We start from the raw sequence: 10,348 nt of genomic DNA, 5'->3' as shown, positions 1-10,348 counted from the left end.
GGTAAGACAATGCAGGAAACAGCATATTTAATACACTTAAATTTTATTTATAGAAGTAATAACTGTACATAATTCTTTATAATCATCAAAACGTAGATTTTCGACCCATTAGGAAGAGTCGGTATAATTCACTCCTGATGATTTTGCTGGGGGAAAGCATTTTGTGCAAATAGAGATGAGCTTGATTTTTTTCCATTAAAGATTTAGATAGAGAACATTTAATAAAAACACTGACCTCACACTAAGTCTACTCCAGTGTATCAATCATCCAGGGCCAATCTTCACATCCATAGCCCTAAAAGTGGTTTTCAGATGAAATAGATTCTTAAATATTTCATATTTGGTAGGAAAAGGTGACTGACAGTGCTACTAGTGGAAACAATCACACATAAATAAATAGGATACTTTTGTTACTGTTTCCTAAAAAGGTTTCATACAATGTGTTGGATTGACCCTTACTATATCCAAGAAATGGATTATGTATAGGCATCTAATTGACATTTTAGCTGTTGCTGTAATCAGATGCTTTTGTGTTAAGTCTTCATGGTTTATCATCTGTAACTTTACAAACATGCTTCTGTCTTAACTGACAAAAAAAAAAATCTCTCTCATTCTTGTAAGTATGCAGCATCCCTTTTTTTTTTCAAATACTATTTCAGATCTGTCTATCCACACAGTGATGAGCCAGGAGTAAAAATGAGTGTCGTGCTTTTACTCAGATCTTTAAGCAAAGACGGTGATAAAAATGCAGATTTGTCCTGTAGTGGATGCCATTGTCAGCCTTTTCCGACAACTGCTTAAATCCCCATCAAAATTATGTATTATATTACAACAGGGAAAAAAAACACACAAACTTCTGTACAGAAATGCTTTGTTTCACACTCTGAGCTGCAGTGACCACTACCTAATTCAACCTCTAGGAGGCGATCTCACGCAAGCCAAATATTTACACTTGAGCCAATGTACACCATTTCATCCTGAGGGGCCTTAATAAGAGATAAACTATCGCTTAGAAAAATACTCCAGAATAAAGCTATCATAAGAAATTGGGAGCGACACATTTTTTGCATAAATATGTAGGAAGGCCATTAACAGGCTAAGGCTTTTGGAGAAGACTTAATACACAACAACACTCAGATAGTTGAGCTTATTGTCTCTCAGTAATGTCAGTATCTGCTGTGAGTTGTCCTTTTACTTTGCTTCTGGCATGAGTATGGTCCTCATTTCATCATCACTGCAAAACTCTTTCAAAACAGCGTTTCAATTGTGTCTGCTGTCACTCTCGTAGCTGGAGGAGGAAGAAAAGAGGATGTTAGACATTATGACATTACCGTTATACAGTTACAGGAAGAAATGTAATGAGTATTCTGCCCGTAATCTAATTCAGTTACTGAGACGTGATCACAAGCTTCAGGTTAAGGCTGACTGAGGCACATGCTTGCACAATTTGCTGGAAAAAAGCTGTAGGCAAGCTAGCAGAATTTATATTGTTTGTGTGGAACGGGGGGGGGGGGGGGGACGACGACGACAAAATATGCTCTTGCTGTTTCATGGTAATGCTGGAATTTGCATTCTGTTTTTCATGACAAGAGAGTTGCAGGAGTTATTGATTAAAGCTAACCAGCCTTGAGTTTACATACTCAGCAGCAGCAGCAGCACCCTGAAACATATTGATGAAGGCAGTGCTAATCCTTCAATGATAAAGCCAGAACATCATGGTTATAAATTATGTTGCTGCACTTACTTGTTGTCTCAGGAGGTGTTATTCCACTTGCATGTTGTACTCCTCCTATTGCTCCATTTCCCTCAACACAGTACTCCATCTTTCCTGAACAAGCAGCGTAATGCTGTGAAGGACTGATGCTGCCATGCGCTGGCTTCTTAGCCACCGGCGGAGGAACTTTGTCACACTTCACTCCACCATTGGAGAAAGTGACAGCCCTTGATTGGTCAGACACGTGCATGAGCTCGGCTGCTAAACTTTGCTTCAAACTTGCCTGAGCTTCGGGCGAGGAGGCAGCTGCAGTCTCTATGACGACCTTCTTTGTGCTCCTGGAGAAGATAAAGCTAGCGGTAGAGGCTGGGGACTTGTGCACATCGCATCCTTCAGGTGATTTCAGAGACAGAGCTCCAGGTTCACTGACACAGCTGTAAGTGGATGATCTCACACCCAGTCTGGAGGGAAGACCATCTCTTGAAGACATGGCTGCAGTTTTCATACGTATGGCTTCCTGTAAGCGCAGTGAAGGGGTGTTCAGTGTCACAGAGGATGCTTTTACTGTCTGAGGTGGAGATTTTAGAGACAGAGACTTGCGGATGGGCTTTTGTGGGATGTTTTGAGGTCCTGGGATTGAAACTGAGCAATTCTCCTGAAGTGGAGCTCCCTCGTTTGTTGGCCTGTCTTCGGAGGAAGATTTCACCTGATCTTCAGTCATGTTGACTGATCTGAGGCGAACCATCTGAAGCAGGGACGGGGTGACAAGAGGTATGTTCGCATCCTCTTTAGGAATGGGTGCACTTTTGTGACGGGAAAGGAGTTCCTTGCTCCTGGTGTCCCGGTTTGATACACTGGGCTGCCTTCTGAAATTAACCCCATGGCTTAAATTATCTGCCGGTAGAGGGGGCGCTGCTGGGACTTTAATTGGAGTTTGGGGACTAACGGGAGGCCCAGACTGATCTTCAATTTTCACAGAGTCTCGCTTTAGGAAACTGCTTGAAGGAACTAAAGCAGATACTAATACTGGGTTCTCTGCTCTTGTTATAGGGGGTAAAGGCGGTGCCTCAACTGGTGGAAGTGGGACACCATCTATAAGAGACGAAACATTCTCCACTGGTCTGCAAGAAATCTCATCAGCAGTGTTAGCTTTGGAAACTTGCACAGCAACCTCTGGTTTGTTGTCATTTACTACCAATTGTGGAACAGCACTGGGCAAATCTGGATTTTGTTCCTGTATAGATGTCACAGTTTCACTTGGGTCCTTAATTGTCTCTCCAACTTCCTGTGCAGCCACAGTATGCTTGTTAAGGTCATCCAGCTGTTTGACACAACTGTCCATCACATCTGGCACCGCATCTGTTACAAATGGTGGCGGAGGAGGAGGAAAGTCGACCTCATCCCCTCCATCAAAGACTGAGTCCCCTTCCAAAGGAGGTGGAGGAGGTGGCCAGCAAGACTCGACAAAGTGAGTCTCCTCCTGTACCCTCTGTAATTCATCCGGTGGCATAGATACTGAAGAGGGAGGTGTCTTTCTTGAGGGAGGAGGTGTAGGGTGGTATGGCGGGGGTGGGGTAGGAGGTGGTGAGATCTTATTAATTTTGGGGACTTCTACAGAAAGTGTTTGCATGGATGGGACCTCACCTCTGTCCGTCTCATTCTCGCTCTTAACTTCAACTAAAGTCGTAACCCCATCCTGTGAAGAGGTCGTATGGTTCTCAACAACTATACGAACTTCTGGCGTAGCACTGCCACTCATGTCCTTTTGCTGAATCTCTACTGACTGCTCTGTTAATTTCAGTTCCTCTCTGTGCAGTATGTTCGTGGGTTTCTTCATCACAGGAGGGGGTTCTTTCTTTGGAGTTGTCTCTTGATTCTTGGGGTCCTTCAGTACAGGGCTACTACTCTGCTCTTGTCTCTGAACATCTACACTTGCTTCCACTCCCTTTGTTTCGGTACCTGCATGTTCCTTGTTCTCTAGTTCCTTGTGGACATCTTCAGGATCAGTTGCTAACAATGTCTCAAGCTTTGCTTTGCTTTCTGACAATTCTAAGACGGGTTTGACGTCGATAGTTGTCTGTTTTTCATCTAAAACTTGCACTTCCTTTCTGGCTTTAGTCTGGGTTCCTGCCTGTTTAACTGTGCCGTCCTGTATCTGTGTGGGTTTGTGAGTTTCTTTGCTGACATTGGGGCAGGGCCCACACAGGAGCTCAAAGGTGCGTCTGTTGTGGACCCATGTCTCTGGAGGAGGAGGACATGGTGCTTTGACCTTGGGAGGGGGTGGGATGTTCAACAGCTCTTGGATTTCTACTCTCAAAGTTGACGAATTGTTATTTGGTGTGAATTCAGTTGGAGTAACAGTGGCTGGAGTTTCCTGTGGAGGCAGGCTGGGGCTACATGTGGGAACATCTGGATTGACAGGCTCAGATGTACCTGATGATAGAGAGGTAAGAGAGGAGGAAGGAGAAGCTGCTGAGGATGAGGCCCGAGACACTGATCTCTCTGGTTTGACCGGTTTCTTCTTCTGTTTTTCTGGGGAGGTTGGGGAGATACCTTTAGGGGAAAGTGTTGGAGTTCCACTCTGGCTGGAGTAGCCACTGGAGGGGGACATGGTCCGTTCAAATTTCCCCCCTTCTGAGGGAGTTTTCTGTGGGGAGGAGCTGCTGGATTCTGACTGGGCCTCTGGTGGCCCTCCAGCCTCTTTGGAAGAAGTCTTTGTGGGGCTCAGAGGACCTGAGGAAACATCTGGAGAGCTGGATCTAGTAGAGCTTGATACAGGGGTGGGGACCTTATTAGTATCTCCAGTGACCAACTTAATCTCATCCTTAGCTGCAGTATTTTCTGTACCAGTTTCCACCTCTCCGGACACAGAGTCATTAAGATCTTTGCTTTCCACCAGAACCCTGGCGTTACTCCTGAACTTGTTACTATGGAGAGAGTTTGTTCTCCGTGGAGGTGCTGGAGGTTGTTTGGTCTTCATGATTGAGAGACTTCGAATGAAGTTGCGCTTGTTCTTTGCATCCTCCCCAGCAGTCACTGACCCTGACTCACCAGACTCAGATCCTTGACCTGTAACAAGATGTTCACTTTTACTGTTGGGGCTGCTAATCCCGCAAACTGAGATACGTAGACTGACAAGGTCTTGATCTCCTCCAGAGTGCTCTTGCTGGCTTTCCTGTCCATTGAGACCCACTCTCTGGGAATTACCCCTGTCTCTGCTCCCCTTAGAGGATACAGGGGAGGAGTTTGAAATCATGGTCTTTGAAGACTGTGACTCGCTCCAGTTTGACCCCGAAGTCGATGCGGGCATCGGTGTGGAGTCATTGCAGGAATGTTCAGTCTGGGAACCGTCACCTTCGGACCTTCTGGACAACAAAGGGCTGACTGATGAGTCCCCAGATGCCAGGCTGCTTTTGCTTACAGTGCGGACACCGCTGCCATGGTTGACGCTGCTACCTCGAGTTCGGCTGCTGCGGTCAATCTCTATTACTTCAATCGAGGCTGGCAACACCGCATTAGGGATGATCGTAGACAAGTAAGTGGCCTGAGGAGATATGGACATCACTGGGCCCTAGAAAAAACAGAGAGTTTTACAGCTAAATGTCAAGAATGGTCAAGACACCATAAGTTAAGAAGAGTAACTCTTGAATTTAAGGCCATATCATTAGCTAACAGCTTGATTTTGTTCTTACCTGGGGTTCCTGGAGGAAGCTAAACATTGCTGAAGGACAGAAGGAGGAGGAGGAGGTGGTCATGCCAGGTACTGCAACAGACTTGGGTCTCAGGCTGGGGGTGGGGCAGAGATGGGAGCCAAAGCCCTGGTGGTTGAGGGGCTGCTCATCCTGGTACATTGCCTGGAGGTGCTTCCTAAGCAGCTGCTCATCTCTTGATGCCTGCTTAGGAGTTGAGAGAGGACCGTTCATAAGTGACTGACAAAACACAACCACTAGAATGTATGTTAAAACTATTCTAAATGAATTGATTCTTTTTGTTTAACCTTTAACTGTACCTCTAGCTCTGAAAGGTGCACTCTTGCTCCCTCCTTATTTGCTGTCGGAGTCCCTCCATCAACTGTGGGAATGATAACAACCCCTGATTGGCTGTCAGTGACCTGTCCATTGTGATTAGGGAGCTGTGTAGACACAAGCGGCTGGAAGGTGGAGCTTCTGTGCAGTGCTGGAAAGACGGTGGGTCACTGTCAATAACATGTTTACTACAAAGGACACATCATGTCTGCTGGTTATGCAAGGATGACATATAAAAACATACCAAGCTCTTTCTGGACCTGGTTGGGAATACCCATGATGGTGGTCCTCCTTGTCCTCTTCTTGCTCTTATCTAACCTTTTCACTGGATTCAGTGGTTTGAAAGTGGAACCTGAGAAAGCAAAAATGGTCTCATTACAGTACCTGGGTTATTTTTGCAAACAAAACACTCTATATGGCTCAGGAGAAGACATAATGCATTGAAACTCAGCCTGTGGAGGACTGGATTTTCTTAAGGATTTTTGAAATATGATAAGAATACCAATCACACTTCCTGCATGCGCACACACAGAACGGCACACTTTGCCTCCCAGTGGTGAAATGCAGAGGCAGCCGCAGTGCTGCCTTTAGATGCTTAGAACTTTTGAGTTACCGGGAAAAGCTACAGCTGAGTGTATGAGTGTGTGTGAGTGTCTGTGTGTTCATGTCAAGTCCCTCTTCCTTTGATTTCACACCGTGACTGCAGAGGCACCAAGCAGCTGGGAATGAGACGTGCATGCTAAATAAGTACTGTACATGCCTGTGGCTCATCATAAACTCGGGAACAAAACTCAAAGTGCTTTTACAAGTGCTATGATTAGCTCACATTTTTATTAGATGAACGAAATGCAGGGTGCTTCCTCTCTACTCACACAAACAGAAACAGAGCTGTTGTTTACCTTGGCGGGTAAGCACAGGTCTTGTTGACGCAGAAGAGGTTACTGTGGTATCAGTATTCCCGGTGGTGGATATCAACTCCGGATAGTCACCTCTGTCCTTGGAGCTGATATCCTGCTCTGGACAGAGGGTGTCTGAGGACTGTGGGGGATACACACACACACACACACACACACACACACACACACACACACACATACAGTAATATTTAGTTAAGTGGCATTCTTGGTGTGTACGAAGCGCAGGGAAAATGATCCACAGAGGTCTGGCGGACTTACAGCAATGCTTTCATCGTCGGGGAAGTTCACTCCATTTTTGTGTTCTGTGTAAACCAAACGGACAAGGCTAAGACACAGAATCTGAATACACTCACACTCCATCCTTATTCATCTACACACAGCATCAGTAACCAGTTATCATAATCATAATCATAGATAAAAAAAGGTGGATAAACTATAACCTTCACTTTGTGACCTTCAGTGAGAAATCAGCCACAAACAAACTTTAATCAGTGTGATAGCACTGTATGGTACAAACAACAGAAATATATGTCAGTATATGTTTATAGTATGAATGGATGTGTTTTCACATCTGTAAAAACCCACTGAATGTGTCTGACCTTCCTGCTGTAGTATCTTCAGTCCCTCCTGAGCCTCAGTGTGCAGGTCCTCCAGGTACTGAGGCCTGCTTCCCTCAATGAAGACATTCTCCTGGTGGTGCTGCGAGGTCGTGTAGTGGACCGTCAATCTCTTCTGGTCTTCATTACCCTTTGGGCCAGCTGTCGGGATGGAGGAGAAAAAAGCGGTTGGTTGACAGATTTGGTGGAGAAAACAGAGAAGAAGAAGTCGTTTCACTGACAGTCTATGCCAGGTGAACACTTTTCTCCTGCTGCTCCTCCTGCTGTGCCTCTGTACTCTTATTATGCTAACTTTAGTCTTTCCGCTGCTACTTCCGTGTCCTCTTACACCAACTCAACACACACATGCTCAACAAGTGTCCATTTGCCAAAACTTTGATCAGCTTTACAGTGAATCCTCTGTGCCTCCACCTGGCGTGACTGTATGTCCCTTAATTGCTGCATCTTTGACGCAGCACACTCGTCAAATCTCATCAGCAGGGCAGTTCGGTGAGCAGACGTCCAAGCCTGGGCCTCAACGGTAAACTATTTCCTGGCTAATCTCCTGCAGCATCTCTCTTCCCCGCCAGTCCCCAGGGGATTAGATAATCTGGATTGTCCGCAAAGATGCCACTGGACCCCCTGCTGCAGGACGTCCTGCGTGGGAACTGGACTGGGCTCTCCCTTCAAGGTGGCTTTACTCAATGTTGAACAACAACTAAATACAGTGGAGACTGAACAGAAAATACACTGTTAAATTTGGTACTAGTTGGACACCAGTCAAAAGAGGCAAAGCTTGCAGGGCCAAGGGGTGTTGTGTCCCTGCCAGCTTCATCAAAACAGTGTTGGTGCAGCCAAAACTGTACAATATTCTACGTATAACCATGTCTTGCAATGTCGAAGTGTCAAAGTATATAAAGTGTGACATAATGGGTTTCAATGTTGAGAGCATAGCCTGCAGAAAATCACTCATGTAAAGTGGTTGTTTCTTTAGTCAAAGGTCAATGTGTGGTGTCCACTTTCCCTCCTTTTGTCACTTTCAACACTGTGACTCTCCTGTCTCACCTGGTTAGGTAATACTGTGCGAGTGTGGATGCACATACTGTACAAGTTTGTGTGTGTAAGGTAACAGACACTCCCACCCCTCACAGGTGAGGCAGCCCAGACACAATGCCCTCCCCTGTTTTTGTGACTGTGGGAAATCTCAGGTCATTGTGAACCTGGGACTGTGTGGACGACTCCCCCTCAAGGAACTGAGAGCAAGTCTAAGGATCTCAACTAGACTCAGCAATTCATCACATACATTACTCACATATAAGGTGCTGTAACCCACGGTTGTGATTAATGGGACAAGTAACCCTCCCTAAGAGACCACCAGACCCCTGCAGAAGGTTTAAGGCTTTTGGTTGATTAAGACGATCGCCAGAAAATCAGTTAAGCCCTTTATCTCATTAGAGAGGACCCCCAAAGCGCATTTAACCCTAATTCTTGCGTGCCAGTGTTTGTATGTTTGTATGACACAGAGACAGAGACAGTGACTGGCACAAGAAATCTGCAAGTGTTGTCACATCTTTACACTCAAATAAAAATACATACATCCACCACCTTATGGCTTCAACAATGCAACCCAAGTTTTATAGGGTACTAAAAAAGCCACCGAAATCCAGAAACCCCTCCATCAAAGCAAGAATTAATGTCATATAAACCAGCATTCATTTCCTGGCAGATTCCTCCACCTGAGTCAGCACTCACCCTTCTTCTTGAAGACAGACAGCAGAGAGTGGAGGCTCTTCCTCAAGTAGACCACCATACCTACACTAGTTCCATGGCAGATGGAAAATCAAAATACTGTGGTAAAGCAAAACAGAATCCAACAAGTCCTCTTTCTGTCACTTGTGAGAAAGAAATCAGTGTGTGTCCCGAAGAAGATCCAGACGCTCTGAAGTTCAAGGACAGAAAAAATGATAAAAGAGCTTGAAAGCAGAATAGCTGGGATGGACCGTGGATGGACAGGAGTGAGAGGCTCTCTGTGTCTCACTCTGTGTCTGAGTGACTTAGGAAGGACAAGTGCACAGTAAGATCTGCTTCCAGCCAAAGCAGCCTGTCCCAGCTGCCTTATCCCCGAGTCTGATACCCTCCTCCCTCCCCCCTCTGCTCTCTCTATCTCTCTCTCTCTCTTTCCCTGTATTTTGCTTGGTCGCTCACTCTGGCTCTCTCCATTGCAATTCCCTCTCTATTGTCAAATGAAGAAACCCCCCCGCCAGCAAAACGGCTGTCAAAGTTTGGCTTTCATGAGGCATCCACCCCCACGTCTCTCAATATAGACACGTGCGAGTGTATATGCACACACACCGCCCATGTGAACCCCCCCCAGTTAAACCAGAGTGATTTTCCCTCCTTATATTTTTAAGTTTGAATATATTTCACAGAAATAAAAGATAAAAATCTGACTTAAAGTAGGTTTTCCCTTCCCTTCTTTTTATCTCAAGACCCTTTAGATTTATCTGACTTATGTTGGAACCACAGGTTTTCATTGTGTTTATACTGTTTGGGTCAGCAAGACAATACTTTTGCCAATAAGGAAATTTCACAGTTTATAAGTATAAAATACAAAAGGGTCAAAATTGTTATTTTAAATGAACTACTTCCTCCAGCTTCTGATATGATAAATGTGCTGCAGCACTGGAGCCATTCCTCTTTGTTTGCTGTCATCCTTCCCATCTCCGAGTCCAACACTAACTACACCCATAATCACTGATATATGTATAATGTTTATATGTTATAAAGTTCTACTTGTCATTGTCCCTTCCCTAATGAAAGCCTTCAGCATCATGCATCTGTCTGACTCTCATTATCTAAGTGCTACAGGGGCCACATTTTGACAGGAGAGGTTGTGTCCCCACAGTGAAAAGCTAAACAACCATTTCAATGTACTGTGTGTATTCCTCTCTTCTATATCACCGCATCACTTTCTCTAGTGCCCTCTTTGACCCCTCTGTCTTTGCCAATCTCTCCCTCTTCACATCTTTCTCTTCCTGTCTGCTCTTTAGCCTTATAGCCACAGAGGTCTAGTTTGAGTTATAAATAGCTGACATA

The 10,348-nt window shown here is 45.2% G+C and overlaps 1 protein-coding gene across 6 annotated transcripts in view; it reads right to left on the bottom strand.

Moving 5' to 3' along the window:
* Positions 1-67: 67 nt before the first annotated feature.
* kiaa1522 (KIAA1522 ortholog) overlaps positions 68-10,348 on the bottom strand; it is a 33,482-nt gene continuing 23,201 nt past the window's right edge. For 4 of the 6 annotated variants that reach the window (XM_056399899.1, XM_056399897.1, XM_056399900.1 and 1 more), the window contains 8 exons: positions 7,256-7,414; positions 6,915-6,958; positions 6,639-6,777; positions 5,984-6,091; positions 5,724-5,890; positions 5,407-5,610; positions 1,745-5,285; positions 68-1,288 (listed from right to left, as the gene is read on the bottom strand). In XM_056399899.1, coding sequence (XP_056255874.1) covers positions 1,248-1,288; positions 1,745-5,285; positions 5,407-5,610; positions 5,724-5,890; positions 5,984-6,091; positions 6,639-6,777; positions 6,915-6,958; positions 7,256-7,414 — 4,403 coding nt within the window. In that variant the 3' untranslated portion in view covers positions 68-1,247. Of the gene's footprint in view, positions 1,289-1,744; positions 5,286-5,406; positions 5,611-5,723; positions 5,891-5,983; positions 6,092-6,638; positions 6,778-6,914; positions 6,959-7,255; positions 7,415-9,004; positions 9,376-10,348 lie in introns of those variants that run through there. The other 2 variants (XM_056399903.1, XM_056399901.1) reach the window with 2 other exon arrangements.

This window comes from Seriola aureovittata, chromosome 16, assembly GCF_021018895.1.
Source record: "Seriola aureovittata isolate HTS-2021-v1 ecotype China chromosome 16, ASM2101889v1, whole genome shotgun sequence".
NCBI lineage: Eukaryota > Metazoa > Chordata > Actinopteri > Carangiformes > Carangidae > Seriola > Seriola aureovittata.
Note: the sequence above shows the minus strand (reverse complement) of the source record. Positions and strands in the feature narration are given on the sequence as shown.